At 43.9% G+C, this 24487-nt stretch overlaps 1 protein-coding gene across 2 annotated transcripts in view; it reads left to right on the top strand.

Annotated features, from left to right (window-relative positions):
- Positions 1 to 22129, top strand: part of LOC139666957 (LIM domain-binding protein 3-like) — a 35645-nt gene extending 13516 nt beyond the window's left edge. Inside the window, exons 3-8 of one of the 2 annotated variants that reach the window (XM_071546313.1) lie at positions 6766 to 6788; positions 12365 to 12565; positions 15944 to 15976; positions 18010 to 18176; positions 18910 to 18946; positions 21714 to 22129. In XM_071546313.1, coding sequence (XP_071402414.1) covers positions 6766 to 6788; positions 12365 to 12565; positions 15944 to 15976; positions 18010 to 18176; positions 18910 to 18946; positions 21714 to 21816 — 564 coding nt within the window. In that variant the 3' untranslated portion in view covers positions 21817 to 22129. The remainder of the gene's footprint in view (positions 1 to 6765; positions 6789 to 12364; positions 12566 to 15943; positions 15977 to 18009; positions 18177 to 18909; positions 18947 to 21713) is intronic. The other variant, XM_071546314.1, reaches the window with a different exon arrangement.
- Positions 22130 to 24487: the final 2358 nt, after the last annotated feature.

Below are 24487 nucleotides of genomic sequence, written 5' to 3'. Positions count from 1 at the left end.
ATCATGAAAACATCACAGAAAACTTGTGGAAAACAGGATGACAGCATTTGTTTTAGTTTATGGATAGAAGTAAAGTATGGAAGTCCAAATCTGACATAATTCAGTCCGTCTCTCAGTCTGTCCCTCAGTCTGTCCCACAAAGTGTCCCACAGTCTGTCCCTTAGTCTGTCTCACAGTCTGTCCCACAGTCTGTCCCTTAGTCTGTCTCACAGTCTGTCCCTTAGTCTGTCTCACAGTCTGTCCCACAGTCTGTCCCTCAGTCTGTCCCTTAGTCTGTCTCACAGTCTGTCCCTCAGTCTGTCCCTTAGTCTGTCTCACAGTCTGTCCCACAAAGTGTCCCACAGTTTGTCCCACAGTCTGTCCCACAAAGTGTCCCACAGTTTGTCTCACAGTCTGTCCCACAAAGTGTCCCACAGTTTGTCCCACAGTCTGTCCCACAAAGTGTCCCACAGTCTGTCCCTTAGTCTGTCTCACAGTCTGTCCCACAGTCTGTCCCTCAGTCTGTCCCACAGTCTGTCCCTTAGTCTGTCTCACAGTCTGTCCCACAGTCTGTCCCTCAGTCTGTCCCACAGTCTGTCCCTTAGTCTGTCTCACAGTCTGTCCCACAAAGTGTCCCACAGTCTGTCCCACAAAGTGTCCCACAGTCTGTCCCTTAGTCTGTCTCACAGTCTGTCCCACAAAGTGTCCCACAGTTTGTCCCACAGTCTGTCCCACAAAGTGTCCCACAGTTTGTCTCACAGTCTGTCCCACAAAGTGTCCCACAGTTTGTCCCACAGTCTGTCCCACAAAGTGTCCCACAGTCTGTCCCTTAGTCTGTCTCACAGTCTGTCCCACAGTCTGTCCCTCAGTCTGTCCCACAGTCTGTCCCTTAGTCTGTCTCACAGTCTGTCCCACAGTCTGTCCCTCAGTCTGTCCCACAGTCTGTCCCTTAGTCTGTCTCACAGTCTGTCCCACAAAGTGTCCCACAGTCTGTCCCACAAAGTGTCCCACAGTCTGTCCCTTAGTCTGTCTCACAGTCTGTCCCACAGTCTGTCCCTCAGTCTGTCCCACAGTCTGTCCCTTAGTCTGTCTCACAGTCTGTCCCACAGTCTGTCCCTCAGTCTGTCCCACAGTCTGTCCCTTAGTCTGTCTCACAGTCTGTCCCACAAAGTGTCCCACAGTCTGTCCCACAAAGTGTCCCACAGTCTGTCCCTCAGTCTGTCCCACAGTCTGTCCCTTAGTCTGTCTCACAGTCTGTCCCACAGTCTGTCCCTCAGTCTGTCCCACAGTCTGTCCCTTAGTCTGTCTCACAGTCTGTCCCACAAAGTGTCCCACAGTCTGTCCCACAAAGTGTCCCACAGTCTGTCCCTTAGTCTGTCTCACAGTCTGTCCCACAAAGTGTCCCACAGTCTGTCCCACAAAGTGTCCCACAGTCTGTCCCTCAGTCTGTCACACAGTCTGTCCCTCAGTCTGTCCCACAGTCTGTCCCACAGTCTGTCCCACAGTCTGTCCCTCAGTCTGTCCCACAGTCTGTGCCACAGTCTGTCCCTCAGTCTGTCCCACAAAGTGTCCCACAGTTTGTCCCACAGTCTGTCCCTTAGTCTGTCTCACAGTCTGTCCCTCAGTCTGTCCCACAGTCTGTCCCTTAGTCTGTCCCTCAGTCTGTCCCATAGTGTGATTTGCTGCCCAGGTTTTAGGTCTAACCCCAGCCCCCCCGACCCCCACGACCCAGCCTCCTCCTCTGAATCCCACACTCTGTCTGTAGAGAGAGTGGCATTATGTTTCAGTCATGCTGGATCGACCCGACGTGCCGCCGCCCCCCGCTGGCCGCAGGAGGAAAGACACGCCCATGATAAAAAATATTACCCACAGTTCCCTGCACTGCTCTATTTTTTTCAGGAATCGTTTTAAAAAAAAAAAAATGCAGTAAGAGATATCCACAAAACATCCACACAATAAATCTGAATATTTTCCAAAAATGTAAAAAATAAAAAATAAAAACAAAATCCACTGAACTCAGATTTATTCATGGATTCATGATTTTTTTTTTTTTGGACATCTTACTTCCCAGATGACTGAAATTAATCTATAGACATAAATCTGTATATTATTTTATATGTTGTTGTTGAAAATCTCGTGCTTCAACTTAAATTGAAGGATCACACGCTCCTCTGTGACCTTTGTGCTCAGGAAAACCTTTCAAACCCCAGTGGAGAAACTGGAAAATGTTTTGTCATCAAGCTAAAACGATCAATATCTCAGTTCCTGAAGAGTTGACATTCTGGAGATAAGAGGTTTTCACCTGACAACAGCGACATGTGGGATTTTCTGGCATTTCTGCTAAAAGATAAAAAATATTTTGGCAGAAATGCCAGAACATTTTTTAACAGAAGGGCTACAAGCCACCAACTGAACTAAACATTAAATATATTTACTGGCGTGATTTTGAAAATCTTCCACCACTGGGTTTTGTACAGAAAGTGGATACAGGAGAAGTCATGGAGGGACATCTGACAGCTGAAGGAAGTCAATTCTAAAATTTAAAACACCCGGTAATTGACTTAACAGACAGACTTAACTGTTTCATTTTTTCTATTGAACTCCATGTCTTTTTAATATTTTACAATGACTTAGCTCCATCCTAGCATTGATAAAACACATTCTCCTGGTCAAAGTCCAGAATCTGTTAAATTAGGAACTGGACCCACAGTACGAGGTTTCTGCAGGTTAGGAAACATATTTGACTGGAGATACCTATACAGATTTATTATCATGTCTCATGTTTTGTCTAATTTCTCTCTAAAATCTCTTTTTTTTTTTTTTTTGCTGTGAAATACTGATAGATATCACATGAAACAAGCAGAAAATGGAAAATCCTTCTCTGGTTGAACTGTTCTCCTCTGCAGCCTGATGGGGGGCGAGGAGGCATCGCTTCACAAGGCAAAAATGGTTGAGAACCACCGGTGTATAAAACATATTGATCAGATATTGATAGTTTCTCTGCCCTCCCCCCCGTCTCCTCCCCCGCCCCGCCCCGCCCTGCCCCGCCCCGCCCCTCCCTCCTCCGTCTGAAGGGAGAGTCGGTCCAGCTGAACGGCCGCCTGTCGGCCCGCAGCGCCTCCTCCGCTCCCCCGGAGGCGAAGGAGGAGGCGGAGGCGGGTTCTCCCGGGAAGAGGCGGGGTCAGAGCCGGCAGTACAACTCTCCCATCGGTCTGTACTCAGAGGAAACTCTGAGGGAGGCGGCTCTGATCCAGGCCGGCCGGCCGGGGGGGTACGTAGAGCCGGAACCTGAGTCCGGATCGGCATGATCTCACAAAAAGTCGTGAAATGAGCAGAAACTCTGAAACTCAGATTCACCTGCTGTGGACAGGAATTATATGAAAATGACGTTCCTCCACCATGATCTGGATTCTGTGACAAAAACATGAATTGGACATTTTCAGCTAAAGGCTAACGGTTCAGTTTAGGAAACTAAAATAACTTGGTTAAGGTTTGGGAAAGGGTTTGGTTCTGGTGAAATAAGAATATCTTTCACTAAAAATTAGTGTTAGAAATTTCCTTCCTGCAAGCTGGGAAATCAAAATCCGCTCTCCATCATTGAAGTCAAACTCATCGGCCATCCAGTTTGGTGTTAACAAGTCGAGTTCATTTCACGTATTTGTGTGAGATCAGGTTGTCCAGGTCAGAGGCTCCACTTCTTCAGCTCCCATAAACCTCTGCTCTGCTCTGCTCTGCTCTGCTGACCTTTGACCCCGAACAGAAGGAGAAAAGGAGGAAATCTCAGAACATTCAGTGTGTCGTGAAACTCCCGTCGGTGGCCAGTTTTTGTTCTTAAACAGAAAGTGATTTTTTTTGAAAGCCAGAAATCTCAGCAGCTGGCAAAGTAATCAATGAGTCACTGGTATTGATCAACAACACTATCAACCCCACAGATATATTATGGTCTGTTTGTGATATGAGGCAGTAAAAACGTTGCTTATTGCCCCTTTAAAACATGCAAAGCACCAAAATTGGAATTAGGAGGTTTCCACATGACAGCAGTGATGATGCACGGCTCCTGAACTGAATTAGAGGAGGATTAGGCGTTCCTCAGGGCTTAGAGTGGGGGGGGGGCGACACTTCACACACACACACACACACACACACACACACACACACACAATTATATAACCATATCAAAATACACACTTCCACTTTCACAATTCCAGGATTCTGGCAGTCCGGAGCGAGTGGGGAGCCCTCCGGTATATTACTGTTACCATAACTGTTCATAATCATAGCTGTGTGTGCATGCAACAGAAGCCACACACACACACACACACACACACACACACACACACACACACACACACACACACACACACACGCCTCTGGTGTTTCCCTCAGTCTGGGTTCACAGTGATTCGGTTACTGTGTCACTGTAGAGGCCAAACACCTGTTCCCTCTGGCCGCTTTAAAAGGCCAGGGAACCTTCTGGATCCACACACACACACACACACACACACACACACACACACACACACACACTCTGCCCAGCTGCCCTGGTCTTACCTCTGAACGTTCAGCTCTGCAGTACTGTTTCTCTCACCTAAGACGATTTATTTAACCCTAACCCACTATCAAATCCAATCAAATGTCAGTTTAAAGCTGCAATAAGCAATTTCAGACTCTGTAAGCCAGTGGTTCTCAAAGTGGGGTCCGGGGACCCCCAGGGGTCCTTGAGGGGGTTACAGGGGGTCCCCAGCAAAAAGGGGAATAATGTATTTTCACTATAATTCCACTATAATGCATTTTGGTCATGGGTTTCATACACTTTCTGTAATAAAGCATCTGAAAGCAAAAGTCTTATCAGATGGGGGACCATGGGACAAAATCTTATCCAATGGGGGTCCGTGGTCTAATTTGTGTCAGTTTAGGGGTCCTTGACGTGAAAAAGTTTGAGAACCACTGCTGTAAGCGGTCCTGAAGCTAACATGTGCTGTGTGGAGATTTCCACGAGACGTGATGATGTCAACAAGCCACACAGCAGCAAGCGAGTAAACTTGATAAACTAGTAAACTTGCTACCTCCCTCTTCACTTACCCATGGGACCGGTGAGACTTCTCCATAGGTACGTTTAGCTCAGCTGTTAGCCTTTATGCACGGTTTGTCCTTAGGGGCTTCCGTAGCCCAGTAGTTTTGCTGTGGTTTATTTACAAATGTGTTGCAGTTTCTCAATCAATCAATCAATCAAACTTTATTTATATAGCACCTTTCAAACAAGTCAAATGCAATTCAAAGTGCTTTACAAGCGATTGACAAAACATAGGATGTTAAAAATGGATTTAGAGACTAATGCAAAACAACCAAAACCCCCCCAAAAAAGTTAATTGAATAAGACAACAATAAAAGATGGGTAGTTAAGATAATAAAAGATAAATGATAAAAGATAATACAAGCAATAAAAATAACAACAAAAATAAAATTATGAAATACTACACAAAATAAATTGATTATAGTAAAACAGTAAAATGTTAATAAAATAAAATAGAATAAAATAAATAATAATGATCAACAGTGAAATGTTGACAAAACAAAATAGAAAAGAAAATAATAATGATAATAAATAAAATAAGTATAAATACTAAAACCATAAAATGGAAGGCTGGAAGGCTGCTCCAGCGGCTTCTGTCACCCTCTAGTGGTCGGAAAATCGCTTAGTGCAGCTTTAAATATAAAATAAAATAGAAATTTGTATTCAAATTCAAATCAAGTCAAATTTATTTCGACTGAATTTCAGAAGGAAGCATTACAACCCACTGGAGTATTCCCTTTACCTCAGGAGAACAACTGTCTGCTCCTCTCTCTCTGCTCTAACTCAACTGATCCAACCTGTATCCAGTTCATGAAGCTTCTCCACTGTCGGTGTCTGGTAGCTCTTTCCTGGGAAATATTTCTTTGCCACGTTTCCAGTTTGTTTGGAATCAACAGAAGAAGAAGAACTGGGTAGTTAGCATCAGCAGCGATAAATAGAAAAACGAGTCTCTCACTTTTACAATTATTAGTAAACATATTATTTTCTCCGTTCCATCATCATAAGTTTCCTCCGACCGGATTTCGGTGTTCCACTTGTTCAAACTGAAAGGTTTGATAAACATAAAGAAAGAGATTCACTTCAAAACAATTCAGCAGCAGGACTTGTTTTTTCTATATAGTCAGAATCTGCTTTGTCGGCGTTCCTTTATGTGCTAGAAGTGATTTTCAGACTGTTCCTCCAGACAATGGCAGTGAATGAAGAGAGAAAAAAAACACAATTTTCCAGTCTCTTCTACCGGAGCAACAGATCACAGAATCACTGATTTTGGGGTTTTATCATGGAGGAAGAGACACGACCCAAGACTCTACCAGAGCTACAGAGAGATTTAAGTCTTTCTGTAACCAGGTAATAATCTGTTGTGATGAAGAATCTCTTCTTGCACAGAAAGCCTTGACCCGGCTGCAGCTGTGTGTTTTTCAGGATGGGTTATGGGAGGTAAACAGAGTCCATCTTTACCTCCATCCTCCTCTGACCTTCTTCTTCTTCTTCTTCTTCTCCCATTGTTGAGCCTGGTTGATGACACTCTGCTTATATAAACGCAGCTCGTCTCCTGGCCTTCAGCCGCCAACACACAGCGCCTGGAATGTGATATTAATGAATTTCTCTTTTCTTTCCTCCCCTCAATCCTCTCTCTCTCTCTCTTTCTCTCTCTCTCTCTCTCTCTCTCCCACGCGCTCTTTCCCTCCCCTCCTCCCCCTCGGTGGACCAAGGTTATCACCAACACTCCTGCCAAGTTAGTATCCTCTCCTGTTCAATGCGTTTTTGTTGTCTATTGTGTCATTTAAACGCATGAGTCGATGCAGAAGGTGATTCATGACAGAATGTGTTTCCTGTGTGGGATGCAGTGATGCTGAAATGCCATTTCTTAAAGGTGCTACGTGTTTCATTTTAAACATCAATATATCATTTTCAAATTAATTGATAACTTGGTATAATTAGCGTAAAACAAATGAGTCCATGTTGGAAATGATCGCTCTCCTCTATCTCACTCCAGTAGTATTGTTAGTGCTAGTGTTTCTCCAAATTAAGACTACATTTCCCATCAGCCCCGTTGCTTCCCTCCCCCTCCCCCTCCCTGAAGAGGATCAACATGTTGGAAGTGATTTCTCCATCTTCCTTTCCCTCCTTCCACCATCTGCTGCCAGAAACTCTTTCAGCTTTAGCTCCGTTTGCTCTGGAAGAACAGAACCTCTTCCTGTTTTGTGCCGTAAAGCGATCCAGCAGATTTCCCTCCAGATCCACCAGGTGGAGAAACAATGGAGGATGCAGAGTAGAGGCTGGTAGAGGCTGACAGGCTGACCACTGAGGGTCTGGTTTGTTTACGGTAATTATACTAATGTGGTGATGATTTACTGAAATTAAAATGATACACGTAGCACCTTTAACGGTTGTGTTGTGTGTGTTTTAGTCCGGTTACGCTCCAACAAATCAAATGAAAGCCTGTGATTGATTTTGTCACAAGCAGACCTGCACTCTAAAAAAACCAGGAGTTCATCTGTGGTTCCTCTAAGATTCAAAAGAAGGCAATGAGGACCTTCGGGTTCCTCATTAAAAATGATAAATCCCTAAAAGGTTCCTTGAAGAACCCCCATATGTTAAAAGTTCCTGGAACCTTCATGAACTCTTGATGATGGGGTTCCTCAGGGAAACTTCTTGGGATCCCCAGTAGTTGCAGTGTGAGGAATCCCTTAAGTTCCCTCGAAGCCCTCGCACTTTTTAGAGTATGGGTTAAACGGTATTTGCTGCTGAATTTTTAGCGTTTGTCTTAACCTTCAGAAAGTACCAGATGGGTGGAGCTTAGGGACAATTTAGATCGTATTATCTAAGCTGTCAATCAGAGAGAGGTTTGCTTTCAAATGGCTTAACCTTCTGGTACTCTTTGTATTGTCTTACGTGGAAAGCCCCACCCATCTGGCACTCCAAGTAGGTTAAAACAAACACTAGTAAGCATTTGCAAATGCCAGGTCTGATGCCAAGCTGTTGTTTGGTTGAGTTTTTGCACTTGTGGACTAAAATATCCACACACACGACTCTTCAGGGAGTCGATTATTCATTCCTCCTCCTGTACACTGCAAAAAAACATCCATCTTAACAAGTCATTTAATCTCATATTCAGCCTTCAAAAATTCTGAGGTAAGGAAAGATAACTCCACTGGTTTCCAATGCAGCTTCACTTGTTTCAGGAGTTTTCTAGAAATTAGTGTCAGTCTGTTGAAACCAGTCAGAATAAAGCAGATCACTGCACTGCTGTCAAGAAAATGACTCTTGATTCTACTAAATTCTTGAAACAAGGTGATTTATGTATTTATTAATTTATTAATTTACGTATTTATTTATGGTTTATTTGATAGGGACAGATACAATATACATAGACAAACTGAGAACAGCTATCTGATGCAAGTATCATAGTGTTTATAGCGGATGCTAATTTGCAACACCCGTCCCTAGAAGGGCTTTTGTGAGAATAAAAGATTAAAACAGTGAGGTAAAAAGAAGGGAAACCGAGTACAGCAAGATACAATAGAGCACAAGGTAAAAAAAGAAAAAAGGAGGAAGGAGAAAAAAAAAGGTAAACTGAGTACAACAAGATACCATAAAACACACATTTAGTGGTAACATAACTAAAAAAAAAAATTAAATAGGAGGAAGGAGGAAAAAAAAAGGTAAACTTAGTACAACAATTTTGCAATTGCATTGGAAACAATGAAATTATCGAACCCCATTGGCAGATTTTTTCACAAATTACAATTTTAGGACTCAGCAACAGACTAAATGACTTGTTAAGATGGAGATTTATTGCAAGTGAGTGGATGTTCCTCTCTGTGGTTTGCTGTGTGCTTCAGTCTGAACAGCAGTGTTGTGTTGCTGTTCAGCTCATCACTGTGAGCCGAGGCCGGCCGCTGCTTCAGAGAGGAAACCGGCTCTCCGGCTAATTAAGTAGCCGGGAGCTAATTAGCGATCAAAATCCCCCCCAGGAATTTAGAGAGATTTTCTTGCTTTTGTTCTTTGTTTTCCGTGTCGATTGGCTCAGCATGCCTCCTCAGACAGGAACTCACTTCATCATTATAAAAAAAAAAACGTCTTACAGTTTAATTAGTACATACATTGAATCCGTAGAGCTGCAGGGAATATCACCCTAAAACCTGTCAGAATAAACACTAATAAAAAGTGATATAAAAGCTCAATCCACTGAGCTGCAGGACCACAGTGTGATATAATCATGTGTGTCTCTTGGCATTTCTGTTCCCAACATAAAGGTCACTGTTTGACACGTTTCCTAAGTTTCCCATCGAGTCGAGCTCCTGTGACATTTCATGGTGGAAGCATGTAGGATGTATGGAGCATGATGGACTGAAACAGATACGATCGAACTTATCACCGCTGACAGGATGTTTAGGTTCCGCTGTGTTCTGCTGCTTGTTGCGAGATGAAGATAAAAAAAAATATGAACTGTTTCCCCCAGTCGTCTGCGCTCTGGATAGAAGATAGATGCTACACAGAGAGATTCACTTTGTGACGAACTGTATAATTTGCAAATCTTGGCCTAGAATTTGCAAAGACCTTTCCTAATTTGTTTCAGTCTTCTTATAGGTGCGGATGGGTGGGGTTTGCCACATCGGACAATATGAGCAGCAGAAAGTTCAGACAATCACAGGAAAATATTTGGTAACACTTTATAATAACCATCATTAATAAATGGTAAATTGATAGTTAATTAAACTTTAGTTAATAGTTATTTTACTGTTAACAAACAATGAAATGATCATTAATAATGTTTACTAATTATTAGTAATGCTATAATTTATGTTATTTTATCATTAGTTTGTGTAATATAAAATCATTTGTTTATAAATTATATATTGTATCATAGCTGATAAGAGACGGTAAAAAGGGTAAAAAGCTATGATGCAATATATAATTTATAAACAAATGATTTTATATTACACAAACAAACATTATTAATGATCATTTCATTGTTTGTTAACAGTAAAATAACTATTAACTAAAGTTCAATTAACTATCAATTTACCATATATTAATGATGGTTATTATAAAGTGTTACCAAATATTTTAATGTTAATTTAATATACTTTTTTGAAATTGACAACTTCGCTGCCTCTATCTGAGCTGTCCTGATGCAGTAAACCCCACCCACCTTTATTTATTTATCTACTGCCTGAACAATCTCCATATGTACAGGACCTTGTAGTTTAAAGTAGTTTAAAGTTTTTAGTATCTTATGTTTATGCACAGTGCAGTTACTTTATACAGGTCAATTTTTATTGTGTGCATTTAACTGTGTGCCGTATTTAAGATACTGGCTGCCTAAATTTCCTCCGGGATTAATAAAAGTATCTATCATCTATCACCTGCTACTCCATACAGGACAAAACAAATGCTAAGAATTATTTGCGAGCTCTTTTTGACCCAGGGCTGATAATTTATCACAAAATCCCAATGTGGACTCGTTTACAGAACACAATCTGCTGCTCAGATTAGCAGTAATGCATCCTGACCTACAGCAGAAAGTCAAACTGGGCGCTGAGCATCTGGGAGCTTAATTTGGATCGAGCCGGGTAACCTGGTTTTAGCTCGGCACGTCTGCTGTGTAAATCTGAGGTAACCTGAGTCCAGAGCAGATATGTGACTGAGCTACAGGCTGCTACTGCGGTGTTTTCCAAGGTAGGGTCCGGGGTCCCCAGAGGGCCCCCAGAAAACTGAGCTGAGGGAATGTATAGGAAAGGCTGTTTGAATCACTGGTTTTATTCTCCCCATTGACAGTAAAGTCTGCTGAGTAATTTCTAACTTAAATCAGATTTAACAACAGAAATCTCTGGGACAAAATCTCATGAGAGGGACGTTTCTGGCCTGGTGTGTGTCTGCTTGAGGGTCTCTGAAGTCGGATTAGACCGATATATCAGGCCGATATCAATGTCGCCCAACAGCTTCAGGAGTGTCAGTCTGTAAATCCTGCAGTGAAACCTGCCTCACCCTGTCTTTAAGACCCACCGAAAACATTATCCGGGCTTCCTCTGAGAGTTTTAGTGTCCCATCTACATTTTTAGCCTGATATTCAGACTGAATGTCCGTCTGGTTCCACTCCCTGTTAGCCGTTTTCTGTGTGGGAGGATTGATTTTCCCCAAACCAATCACTAGTGACCGTCACACTGATGAAACGCCGATGAAAAGCCGTTGCATGAACATTTCAAACTTTAGTCCCGCCCACAAAGGCGCTGATAGACAGCCTAAGCCCCTCCCCTTCCGGTGGACCACCATGGGATCTTATTTCGGACAAAATACGTCCGGTAGTCAACGGCGAGAGACAAATAATTGCTTGATCCCGTTTGAATTGTGCCATGAATTACAAATATGATGTTTTGTCAATTTAAAAGATCATTTTGCAAGTGAAGAAAGTGGCAGTTTGTGGTAAAACAGTTGAAGTATCAGACTGTGAAAATACATAATTAGAAAGACGACACACCCAAAAGTGGCGTAAGTGACATCATAACTTTCTCTCTCCACAAGCTCCCAGAGCCTGAAGCTCAGTCCCTCTCAGACAGCAGGAGTATTATACACAACCTGGAAGGTAGACAGGAAGAACGGATTTAAACTGCTTCAGGATAGTTTCAGTACAGTGGGGGCTAACGTTAACGCCATGCTGTGTGTTTCCTATGTTTCCTTCATGTTGGTGTCGGTGAGACAGAGATGTAGTTCACTGAGCCTGAAACACTAAACTAAACTTTACTTTACTGTTTTACCACAAACTGACACTTTCTTCACTTGCAGCATTATCTTTTAAATTGACAAAACATCATATGTGTAATTCATGGCACAACTCAAACGGGATCAAACAATTATTTCGTACATATTTTTTCCGAAATAAGGTCCCATGGTGGTCCAACGGAAGGGGAGGGGCTTAGGCTCTCTATTGGCTCGATTGTTTCTCCGAGCGAGAACAAGCCGTTGACGAGGGAAACTCGATTCAGGAGTCTGGAACCAGGCTAGTCCTTTTTCTTACCCAGCATATGGAGTTTTTCAGTCATTTACTATGATAGTTTCAGTGCAAAAGTCAGTATCAGACAGCTGTATCGGTCCAGACGATGAAGCAGAAAGCATGTCTGCATGGTTTCTCTTTATTAACACAAAACCCCAAAACCACCACAGCTCCTCCTCACATTATCACTTTCTCCTTTACCTCCCTCCACCTCTCCTCACATCCCTCCATCCTCTTCTCCACATCACACACCTCTTCCCCTCTTCCCCTCTTCCTCTCTTCCTCCCCCTCGCTCTCCTCCACGCCGCCCGCAGCACCGAGTACATCCCCAGCTTCAACCCCGGCGTGCTGAAGGACTCCGCCCTCTCCACCCACAAGCCCATCGAGGTGAAGGGGCCGGGGGGGAAGGCCACCATCATCCACGCCCAGTACAACACGCCCATCAGCATGTACTCCCAGGACGCCATCATGGACGCCATCGCGGGCCAGTCCCAGGCCAAGGGGCATGATGCCGGGTAAGAGCTCCGCCCCCCGGCCCCGCCCCTCTCCTCACCTCCAGGCACTCCTCTTCCTCTGTGTACTCCTGCTTTTTCTCCTCCTCCTCCTCCTTCTCCTCCTCTTCCTCTGTGTACTCCTGCTTTTTCTCCTGTTCCCCTGCTTTCTGTCTCCTCTTCCTACACCTCCTCCTCTTCTCCCCCTGTGTACTCCTCTTTCTCCTCTTCCTCCTCCTCTGTACTGCTGCTTTCGATCCTCCTCTTCATCCTCCTCTTCTTCCTCCTCCTCTTCCTCTGTATACTCCTGCTTTTTATCCTCCTCTTCCTCCTCCTGCTCCTCTTTCTCCTCTTCCTCCTTCTCTGTACTCCTGCTGTCAATCCTCCCCTTCCTCCTCCTCTTCTTCCTCCTCTTCCTCCTCTGTGTACTGCTTTTTCTCCTCCTCTTCCTCCTCCTCCTCCACTTCCTGTGTACTCATCCTTCCCTCCTCTTCCCCTGCTTTCTGTCTCCTCTTCCTACACATCCTCCTCCTCCTCTTCTTCCCCTTTGTACTCTTTTTCTCTTCCTCTTCCTCCACCTCCTCCTGTTCTCCTCTTCCTCCTCCTCTGTGCTTCTGTTTTCAATTCTCCTCCTCCTCCTCTTCCCCTGTGTACGCCTGCTTTTTCTCCTCCTCTTTCTCCTCTTCCTCCTCCTCTGTACTGCTGCTTTCGATCCTCCTCTTCATCCTCCTCTTCTTCTTCCTCCTCCTCTTCCTCTGTGTACTCCTGCTTTTTCTCCTCCTCTTCCTCCTCCTGCTCCTCTTTCTCCTCTTCCTGCTCCTCTGTACTGCTGCTTTCGATCCTCCTCTTCATCCTCCTCTTCTTCTTCCTCCTCTTCTTCTTCCTCCTCCTCTTCCTCTGTGTACTCCTGCTTTTTCTCCTCCTCTTCCTCCTCCTGCTCCTCTTCCTCCTCCTCTGTACTCCTGCTGTCAATCCTCCTCTTCCTCCTCCTCTTCTTCCTCCTCTTCCTCCTCTGTGTACTCCTGCTTTTTCTCCTCCTCTTCCTCTTCTGTACTCCTCATTTCCCTCCCCCTTCTTTTCCTCTTTCTCCTCCTCCCCTGTGTACTACTGGTTTCTGTCCTCCTCTTCCTCCACCTCCTCCCCTCCTCTTCAACCTCCCCTTTGCTCCTGATTTCCCTCCTCTTCTTCCTCCCCCTCTTCCTCCTTTCCTGTGTAATCCTGCTTTCCACCTCCTCTTCCTCCTCTGTGCACCCGTCCTTCCCTCCACTTTCTCTTCTTCCTATTCCTCCTTTCCTGTGTACTCCCGCCTTTTGTCCTCCTCCCCTCCTCTTCCTCTTCATCCTCCTCTGTACTCCTGCTTTCCCTACTCCTCTTCTGTAGTCCTCCTCTCCTTCCCCACCTCCTCTTCCTCCTCCTCTATGTACTCATCCTTCACTCCTCTTTCTCCTCTTCCTCCTCCCCTTCTTCCTCCTCTGTACACCTGCTTTCAATCCTCTTCCTCCTCTCCTTTACCTCCTCCTCCTCTGTGTACTTGTCCTTCCCTCCTCTTCTTCCTCCTCTTCCTCATTCCTGTATACTCCCACTTTTTGTCCCCCTGTTCCTCCTCTTCCTCCTCCCCTATGTACTCGTACTTTCCCTCCTCCTCTTCCTCCTCTTCTTCCATCTCTGTGTACTCGTCCTTCCCTCCATTTTCTCTTCTTCCTCTTGTTCCCCTGTGTACTCTTGCTTCCCCTCCTCTTCCTCCTCCTTCTCCTCTCCTCCTCTATGTACTCATCCTCCTCTTCTTACTCTTGCTCCTTTCCTGTGTACCTCCACTTTCCTACCTTCCTCCTCCTCCCCTGTGTTCTCCTGCTTTTTCTCCTCCTCTTCCTCCTCCTTATCCTTCTCCATATACACATCCTTCCCTCCCCTCTTCTTCATCCTCCTCTTTTTCCTCTCTCTGCACTCTTCTTTCCTCTCCTCTTCCTCATTCTTCCTCTGTCGGCTCCCTTTCCTTCCCCTACTCCCCTCTTCTTCCTCCCCTTCCTCCTTCCTTTCTCTCCTTCTCTTCTTCCTTCTCCTCCATGTACTCGCCCTTCCCTCCCCTCTCCTTCATGTGCTTCTCTTCCTCATCTTCCTTTGTGTGTACTATTTCCCCTCCTCTTCCTTGTTTTTACCTCCTGTCCTGTCTTCCTCTCTCCTCTTCCTCCTCCTCCTCCTCCTTTATGCTCTCCATCCCTTCCTGGCCTGCATGACACTAGTCTCCAGCTCAGTTCTTGGCTGTTCTGTCCTCCTGTAGTCTGGCACTGTGCTGTAGCATCATAGCTGTAGAGAGCTGCCGACTCCTCTGGATGAAGACTAGACTAGACTCAGATTTGTTGTGTCCTAATGCCGAACAGTTTTGTGTATTTCAAGCGAACTTCTGCTTTGTGTAAAGTCAGAACTTGGTGGTTATTGGAATCGGTTCGGTGGAAAGAACCTCAGAGAGAAGCTGTGATGTAACACGGGTTGAGGAGCGATGCTGTGTTGAACATGATAATGGTCGTATAATCCCGGTGACTAATTTTCAGGTTTCAATAGTGGATTTGTTGTGGGTTTACATAGCTGTGTAGGTGTTCATGCCTTTTTCTGAAGCTCTAAGTGATGTTCAGTAAGTTATTACGATCCACCCTTCAATACAGCTATTTAAAAAGCATACAAGGGGCGCTCAGTCAGGATAATATCTAAAAACAGGAAAATGATTCTTGTTCCCTTCAATTATTTATTGGTTTCAGAGCAAGTTGCCTCATCATTTATTTGCGCGTTGGCCAGTAAATGATTGAAGGGAACATTTCTTGTGTTTTTATGTGGAGTAAGTATTTATTTAGGTTCCTACCATAGGTTTCATCTACTGACTGAGTTTCCAAGCAGTAACTGAGCCACCGAATCACCCCCATATTTCTTATTCAACTATACTCGCACTATGTACAATACAATTGCTTTCTAACCCTCGTCCTAGATATCACATGGAAATTTCAAGACATACCACAGTTAACAAATGTACAAATTTGAATTGATTTCAAGAAAAAATGTATTCAAATGCAGCTATCATGAATTGGTAACTAGTGGGGGGGGGGCAGTGGACACCCCTGCCTCGCCCCTAAAACTGCCTCAAGGCTTAAAACAATACGATACCATTGACAGAAATTCTGTTTTAAAAGGCCAGTACAGAAAACATAGTGATGCACAAACAATAAGCACAACAGTGGATAGCACACACCTAATTTTTTGTGTCTCACTTCCTGTGCGACCAACCAATCCCTTCGCTGTACTGTCTGCCATGCCATGCCACGCCGCTTGCCCCGCCCCCCTGCCACCCCACCACCACCCGCCGCGGCCCTGTCACCCTGTTTTCTCAATTCCAATGTCCGAATGTGCGAGCAGAGACGAGGCGCCCGCAGGCGACTCCCCCCTGGCGTAAGTACACTCGCACGACCTTTAACCTTTAACCCCCGATGAGGTGAAGCCTGAGAGCCACCTCCATTTCCTCTGCCCCTTCTTCATGTCTGTTTCCTCCCTTACCTCGCACGTTCTCCTCTACTGTCACTCTGAATGGAGACTCTGGGTTTTGCATCCTTGTCCGTATCTTTTTCCTTTCTGAACCATAGAGATTTTGCAGTAACACTTTACATTAAGTGTTCATTAACAAATGTACAACTTATGCATTTACTAACATGAATTAAACATGAATAACAGCATTAACAAAGATTAATGTTAAATGCACATGAACAACTGCATTAATTAATGTTGTTATGCGTGTTTGTTAATAATGTTAACTAATGTGTTTACTAACAATTAAGCATGAACAGTGACATAACAAAGATGTAATGTTAGGTAATAACTACTTTAGTTAATGTCAGGATATGTTTAAGTAAAGAGTTCACATTTCAATTTAATGGATTGGCATTAACAAATATGTATAACAACATTACTTAATTTAGTTGTTTATTGTACATTTAATATGAACTCATCTTTGTTAAGTCACTGTTCATGCTTAATGCATGTTAGTAAACCCATTAGTTAACATTATTAACAAATATGTATAACAACATTACTTAATGCAGTTGTTCATGTGCATTTAACATTAATCTTTGTTAATGTTATCATGTTTAATTCATGTTAGTAAATTCCTTAGTTAACATTTGTTAATTAACACTTAATGTAATGTGTTACTGATTTTGCAAGATTGGTTGATCTTCCGGGTTGCCAGATATTAATAAGATAAGATTGCATTTTATTGATCCCTGGGGGAAATTCAGTATTCAGTGATGGCGTCTTATCTTGTGTTGGATTCTGTGTTGTTATGGCATTCATGGGGCACAAACTGTGTTCCTTCTCCATTATTCCCCTGCAGCCGCCGGATTACACTAACAATCAATTTTTCATTCTGTTGGAAAATTGCGTTTGGAGACGAATTGCATTGGGAGACGTCTTGTACTGTATGCATGAGAAACTGCGCTTGTTTTACCCCTTCGAGGAAAAATGATATTGCTCCAAACATCCACACACTCATTCATCATCTACAGCTGCTGACAAATCCATTTTTACTCCCTGATAAACCGTAACCGTTCTAATTGAAATGTAGACCTATACAGAATCACCCAATCGTACCGAGGATCAGCTTCACTGAACAACCAATTACGCTTTCTACATCTGACCAATCATCTCTCTCGTTTGACTATCACTCCACTTGCCATGTTCTCATTTACTGACCTCAGAACAGCGTCAGACACTCAATATGAAATAGAAGAGGTTGGGTTTTCCTCTATGATGTTATCTCACATCTGATGGAAAACAAAGTACTTTTACCAGTGTTACAAGATGTGATCGACAACTGAATGTTCTGAGCCTGTTCCTCCTTCTGTTAGAGGTATAACTGTTCAATCTGTATCTAACAAACAACAAAAAAATCTAACTCTTACACCTAAAACGTTGTACTTGTCAAGTTGCTCCTTTTTGCTACTAAAGGTAGGTGTAGTTCATGTGTATTAAAATTTTAATGTAGCCGGCAGGTCATTTAACAACAGATTTTCATTTACAATAACAGCCTTGCATTGTAGTTTCTGTTCGCAAGAAGGCAATAATCTGCTTTGAAGCTTTGCAGCGTCCACCATCTTCATCCTTTTCATTCATTCACTTCACAAATCAGTTTTTTTACCAGCACAATATATTATTCGTAATGTGTTTTTTACCTCATTCAAGATCCCATCTGATTTTTGACAGCTCAAAAAACCTCGTTTGAATATCATTTAATTCTCAAACCATATTAGCTCTCCAGGTTTCAGGCTAAAAGCTAAAACATTAACATCTTCTACCAAAAAGTCACCGCATTAAGCTCATAAAAGTCCATTCAGCTCCCCATTGTCACCCCCGGACCTGACTGAGACTCCAGTGTCTTGGTGCTGACTTGGGTCTGGGGGGGATTGGTCGTCCTGTCTCTGTGGTTGCAGTTCTCTCCCAGTTAAAGATCGTCTTGTAGACAGTGCCTCCCCAGTCTATCAGGCCGTCCTCAAGACTGCGGAGAAAGACTCGGACCTGTCTGATTGGGCCCGCCGGGGCACCAACCTGCAGTCCAAGTCCTTCCGGGTCCTGGCCCACATCACCGGAACCGAGTTCTGTAAGTTCCCTCTGCTGTTGTGTTTGTTTCTGTGTCTGATGAATTTACGATCCCTTGAATGGTTTTAAACAGTAACTAAACACCAAACCCAAACCTGTGTAAAGCCTGACATAATGGTAAAAAGCATGATACTGAAATTGCCATCTGCTATTGGCTGGTCTTTGGTACCAGGTAACATCACCACCTGTAGTACTCTCTTTTTACCATTAGATGTCAGGGTTTACACTTATTTGGAGTTGGGGTTTAGATACTCTTTAAACTTTTGGACAAAATTCTCTCGAAGAACTTCTGGTCTGTCCCATAGATATTTACGCACATGCACCAGCTAGCTGTCCAGTTACATTTCCAAACCAGTGAATTGTTATCCTCTAATTCTTGTCATGCAACATAACAATCCTTATTGCTATTAACTAGTCACATATGCAGCAACAAAATATTCGTCTAGAGCTGCAGAGAGCTTCAGCTTCCCTGATGGAGCTTTGTTTTTTGCTCAGAATAATGAGCGAATATACAGTATTGAGCGTGCTCTCCTGAAATTTTGTGAAATGAGCATGATGTTGAAGTGCAAAAATGCACAAACATTTTGTTATTTGGTAGACTCCATCCAACTGCAACCTAAGTAAGATAAAAGCAATAATACAAAAGGATTCTGTAAATGCTATTTGAAGTAGGCTATCCTTGGGACTCTCACTAATATCTCTTCTCCTGTGTGTTTTTTCTCTCTCTGCTGCAGTGCAAGACCCAGACGAAGAGGCTCTGAGGAAGTCCAGGTAGGCAGCTAGCAGCAGACGGCAGTTAGCCGACCGGTGGCTGAATCTGGCTGCTGGAGGTTTTCCCCCGACCTAAACCTGTGACTGGACCAGACTGCCCCACCCAAAGCATCTTAACACTGAGATCATTTTTGCACATTGGCTTACCATGGAGCAACATCTGCCATTTGATGGATGCTTTTATCCAAGGCGCTCTGGGCCGTGATCACATAGGACCTGCACCCGCACCTCTTTGTTTCAGTTATTTTTGGTGGTTTGGTAGGTAGTACAGGTCTCCTCCAAACTATGAGCCTGGTGATTTGGACATGGCATGTTTCAGGGCTCTGCTCACATGTCTCAGGCATTATGTTAATGTTACGATCCTCAGTTTCACAAGCTGAACAAGCCGATCAGTCTGTTCCACTGTCAAGCAGAAGTAGTCCTTGAAACAGGCGCTATTTAGACGGAGCTCTTAGATGAAATGATGAATCTGTGGCTGCTCTGCTCTCCCTTGGAGGACGTCATGTAAACACATCCAAAGTTTTAGAATGGACTCCTCGTCGTCCTCTTCAACAGCAAGCAGAGAAAACGCTAACTTTCTCTTGTCCACTGTGATTTTGAACGTTATCCCCTTTGTTACTTCAAGCTAGCTAGCTAACACTAATTACTGTATTTCCTCTAATACTGGCCCGGGCCTTTATTTACCTCAGCTGCAGAGGGTACCAGGCCTTTATTGGAAGCAGGCTTATATTAGAGACATGCCTTTATTTCTAATTCCCTCTGTTTGATAAGTATATTTGCTCATATTTTAGTACGAAGCCTCCTTGTTTTCTGATCTGCTTCTGTTGGGGTACATTAGGTAGCTGTTTTTTTGTTACTGCAACGCATTACCAATAATTACGGTAATCGATGACGGCATGCTCCAGAGACTTCCGCCGGCCGAGCCGTCTTGTGGCACTTGTACGTTACTACACACTACAGTTACATTATATAACAGGCGCCAGGAGTTTACCGGTATCCACCGTTGTTTTTTCCTTTGTTTTTTTCCCCGGCCTGTATTTGGGGCCGGCCTTTATTTGTTCGTGTCGACCACGGCCCCGGCCATTATCGGAGACCCGGCTTTTAATTGACTACCAGCCACTATTAGAGGAAATACGGTAGACAGCTAGTTGTTGTCAAACTTTGAATAATGTAACAACCAGAATGATGTCACGCTCCCTTACACCCTTTGACTTCTAGCACTCTCTGTTACTAGCAAGGCTCACAGCTGCGCTTCTATCTGATCATGGCCTTACAGCACAGTATAGTTAGCATGGGTGGCTCCAGTGGGAATTGAACCCCTGACCCTGGCAATGTTAGTGCCTTGCTCTACACATTGAGCCACACTGGAACAAAAATGATCTTAACTGTAGTAGAGTGTTCACACCGCTGGCAACCACAATGCCATGCTACTGTGCGATGGCTAATCTGTTCTAGCTGTTAGCTGCAGCACCAGAGGTGTTGTAGCAACTCTCAGGATGTATAACAACACTGGTATGTGATTGGCTGCTGGTGGACATAGAAAATTAATTGACAACTAGTTTTTCACAGTTGATGGCGGTGTGAATGCATGATAAGATGTCTTTGGGCCACCAGGCGTCATTCAACAGCCGGAGCCTGGTGGTGGGGTGGGGAGGGTGGTGGGGGGGGGGGGGGGGGTTAAAGGTCACACAGGAAACTCCCAGCAGCCCCGCCGGTCTCAGCCCCGCCCATCCCTCCTCTCTCTCTGAGCTGAACTTGAAGGTTAGACTGCAAAGTCCCGCTAAGCAGATCCATTAAGCTGCAGGTAGAGGTATGAAAGAAATCACATCCATTTCATTCAGTGATAACTCCACGGATGAGAATGGCGATGATGCGGCAAAAAGGCCACGACTACAAAGTGAGAAACCTGATTCAATTTCTATGAGAAAAATAAATAATATATAAATCAACCAATAAATCAATCATTTTCTGTGGTTGTTTTTTCTGTTTTAATAAGTGATGTGAAATGTATATGGTGTAAATAATTAGTTGTTACCTTTTCATGATTTTCAAACAGCAGCAGGATCATTAAGAAGGTTTTTTTATCGAAGTCTCAAAATGCGAACACGATTCCTCCCGTTAGCTTGCTAGCTTGTTAGCATTTCGTGATTTCCAGATGATTAAATTATAATGATCCTGCAGCTGTTTGACAGCTGTGAAAAGGTTTTGGGCGATTAACAACTAAAAAACTAAAATACATTTCACATCAATTATTAGAACACAGAAAAAAACAACCACAGAAAATGTCGATTAGTTGTTTTGCCCATAGAAATTGAGCGGCACACATCTCTTGTACCGCACTTTGTGGGCGTGGCTTATTTGAAACGTCACGCCATTATTTTCTATAGTGTCCAGTCCCTGATAACCCCCCCCCCCCCCACCACCCAAAGCCCCTAACCGCAACACAAGCGCATACATTTTTTGGCCTGGGTGGGAATCGAACCCCCGACCCTGCGCCACGCTCCGCCCCCCGAGCCTCACCGGACAGAAACATTTATCTTTTCTTTATCACATTCATTTGTAATATAATTAAAACTCACCGCTAACGTCACAACATCAGCAGCAGCGGTGTGAAGAGGTTCCTGCTGGACACAACGCCGCCGGCAGGGGAGCGGAGGCCGCCGTCCCTAACCCACAATCCCCCTCTTCTCTGTCTCTTCCTCCTCTCCATCCCTCCATCCCTCTCTCTCCCCTCCTCTCTCTCTTTCTCTCTCTCCTCATGCCACAGGGAATTGTTTGAATCAGAAGTTAAAGGCCCACGTTTTGCCAAGTTGAAAAACTGGCACAACGGCTTGTCCGCTCAAATCCTTAACGTCCCAGCCAGCTGTTAGACAGGCGGCGGACAGACAGACAGATGGGTGGGGTCAGCGTGAGAGGTGAAAGGTCAGGCAGGTGTGGGTGGTGAAAGGTCAAAGGTGAAGAGTTTGACGCTGACAGATAGGCAACCGGAAAGTGAATTTGTTAGAGACTTTGTTGTTCAGCCTGTAGGGAGATTGTTAGAGAGATCGGCCCAATGTTATGTTTCTATATAATCTGTATTTTGGCTGCACAGTTAAACCTGCCCAGCAAATATTTAATGGACAGCAACAAGCAAGAAGTGGCCCAACATCAATACAAACAAATTCAACATCAATACAAACAAATTCAACATCAATACAAACAAATAAAAAAAAAAATTATCATATTAAAACAGCTTGGAAACTGTTTTGAACTGATATCAGAAACATATTTAGTAGGGATGCAACAATAAATTCAGCTAACAGTCGTGTTCGATACACAATACTGGCTTCACAATTTGATATTATGATGATATTTTGAGCAAAATCTGAATGAAGACAGATATGACTGAAAAAAATCCCCTTTTTATTTTGGAGGGAAAACAAAAACAAAAGGTCAAACCATAAACAGGGTGACGACTGGTTTCTGTGAGTAAAATTTAAAACTTTTTAATGTAAAATATTAGTTTCATCCCCAAATTAGCCTGAAGAGTAAAAATAACAAAAAAAAAAACTATTTCGCATTACGTCATATTTTGGTATCGTAAAAATTCAGTGTCACAAACTTTCATTCCATTCTTAATATTCAGGCCCTGATTTCCTGCCTTAAGCGGGTTTTCAACAGCTGTTCAGTGTCTAAATGTTTGCTGGGAGGTTTCTAACTTCTTACAGAGAGCTAAACATGCTGTAACTTCACACAAACTGTCACAGGTTGAGTTTGACGTTGTGATCAGAACGAATAAACTGACTTCCACTTGGAACAGAACGAAACAGAAAATGATTTATTTTGGTCTTTTTTATTATTTTTTTGGGAAAAAGCCTCGTCGTTTATTAGAGGATTTAGAGGATACAGAGAAATCTGCTGTTAGGTCTTTTCATTTCCCCTGAAGGAACAGTGATGAGGTTGTAAGTCATCAGGAGGCCAATCTCTGAACCCATTGTCTATCGGTCTGACGACGATTAGACTCTGGGGGTGACGGCCAATATTTGGGGGTTTCCGGTGTAGCCAGCGGACATCCGGGCCAAGACTTCCTCTTCCATGCGCCGGTCATTGTTTACAGTCCGATTAGCAACTTGAGACGCGAGAGTCGAACGTTTCTCCACACAAAACACAAACATCGATACTTTCTGTAGGTGTTTTAGGTCCGGACGACATTTCGGCTAATCTCTATAAACAGATATCTGCATATGAGACGTCGTCTCTCGACTCCGACTCCATTCTCGCGTCTCAAGTTGCTAATCGGACTGTAAACAATGACCGGCGCACGGAAGAGGAAGTCTTGGCCCGGATGTCCGCTGGCTACACCGGAAACCCCCAAATATTGGCCATCACCCCCAGAGTCTAATTGTCGTCAGACCGATAGACGATGGGTTCAGAGGTTGTCAGGAGGCAGTCGTGGTTTTTAACAGTCCAAAGGCAACAGAGGAGGAGAAACTAAACTCCAGTACCAGACACAGCAGAACGTCAAAATCATTTACTGAAACTCAGGCACATTGAGCTTAACTCACACTGAGTGTTTCTGCAGAAGAAGCCAGTGAGAAAAATAGATAAACAAACTTGTTTGGTGTTTTAATTGATAAAGCTTTTATTCTCCCTCAACACACACCGTCACATTAGGTGTAAGAAATCAACTGATGTGTCTCAGTGTGTTAGAAGATGTGTCTATAAGCCTGTCATTGTCTTTTATAGGTAAATTTCAGCATACACATACACATGTACACACACATACACACGTAGATAAACACACACACACACAGCCAGGTAACTGCTCCCACACACACACAGTCTTTCATAAAGTTCCTAAACTGACAGGTGTGAGAGGCAGCGGCAGGATATTTCAGGCCTTTTCCAAACCGAAATGTTTCAGCAGCGGTTTGTTTTTGTCTGTTGAGGTCAGAGGGTTTGTAGGCAGACAGGTGGGTGTGGTGTAGTCTGGTGTAGTCTGGTGTAGTCTGGTGTAGTTTGGTGTAGTCAGGTGTAGTCTGGTGTAGTTTGGTGTAGTCAGGTGTAGACGCTCTCCAGGCGCTGTCCCAAGAAAAGCCGACCAGAAGTGAATCTGTGGCGGACGCCTCGCTCGCCTTCGTCCAGAGGGATTTAAAGACTGAAGCAGGAGGTCGAACCCTGTGAGTAGAAACTGAAGGAATAGCAAACACTCTGGAAACATGAACACGCTGCTTTATTCAGCAGCCGCAGTGAGCATGACTCAGCTGTTCAGACTTCATCAGCTTCAGACGATTCTGCAGGGAAAATGTGACTGAGATCCAGGCTCTTTATCAGCTCCGCTCTGCTCCACATCCATACAGTTAAAGCCAAATTATACTTCTGCGCTGAAGTGTCTCCGTAGCTTCACCATAGGTCTTTGTGGTGTCTCCATATATCTTACTGCACCTCTCCAAACTAACTGAGCGCACAAGACCACAAGAGCTGTGATTGGCCGCTCGGTGTCTCCTCCTCCTGTCTGTGTCACTGTGGGCCGATAGTGAAGACAACATGGAGCAGCTGAAG

Source organism: Centroberyx affinis, unplaced genomic scaffold (genome assembly GCF_046629955.1).
Source record: "Centroberyx affinis isolate AG114_WGS23_722 - 3 ecotype Tasmania unplaced genomic scaffold, CSIRO-AGI_Caff_v1 ptg005210l_1, whole genome shotgun sequence".
Classification (NCBI taxonomy): Eukaryota; Metazoa; Chordata; class Actinopteri; order Beryciformes; family Berycidae; genus Centroberyx; species Centroberyx affinis.
Note: the sequence above shows the minus strand (reverse complement) of the source record. Positions and strands in the feature narration are given on the sequence as shown.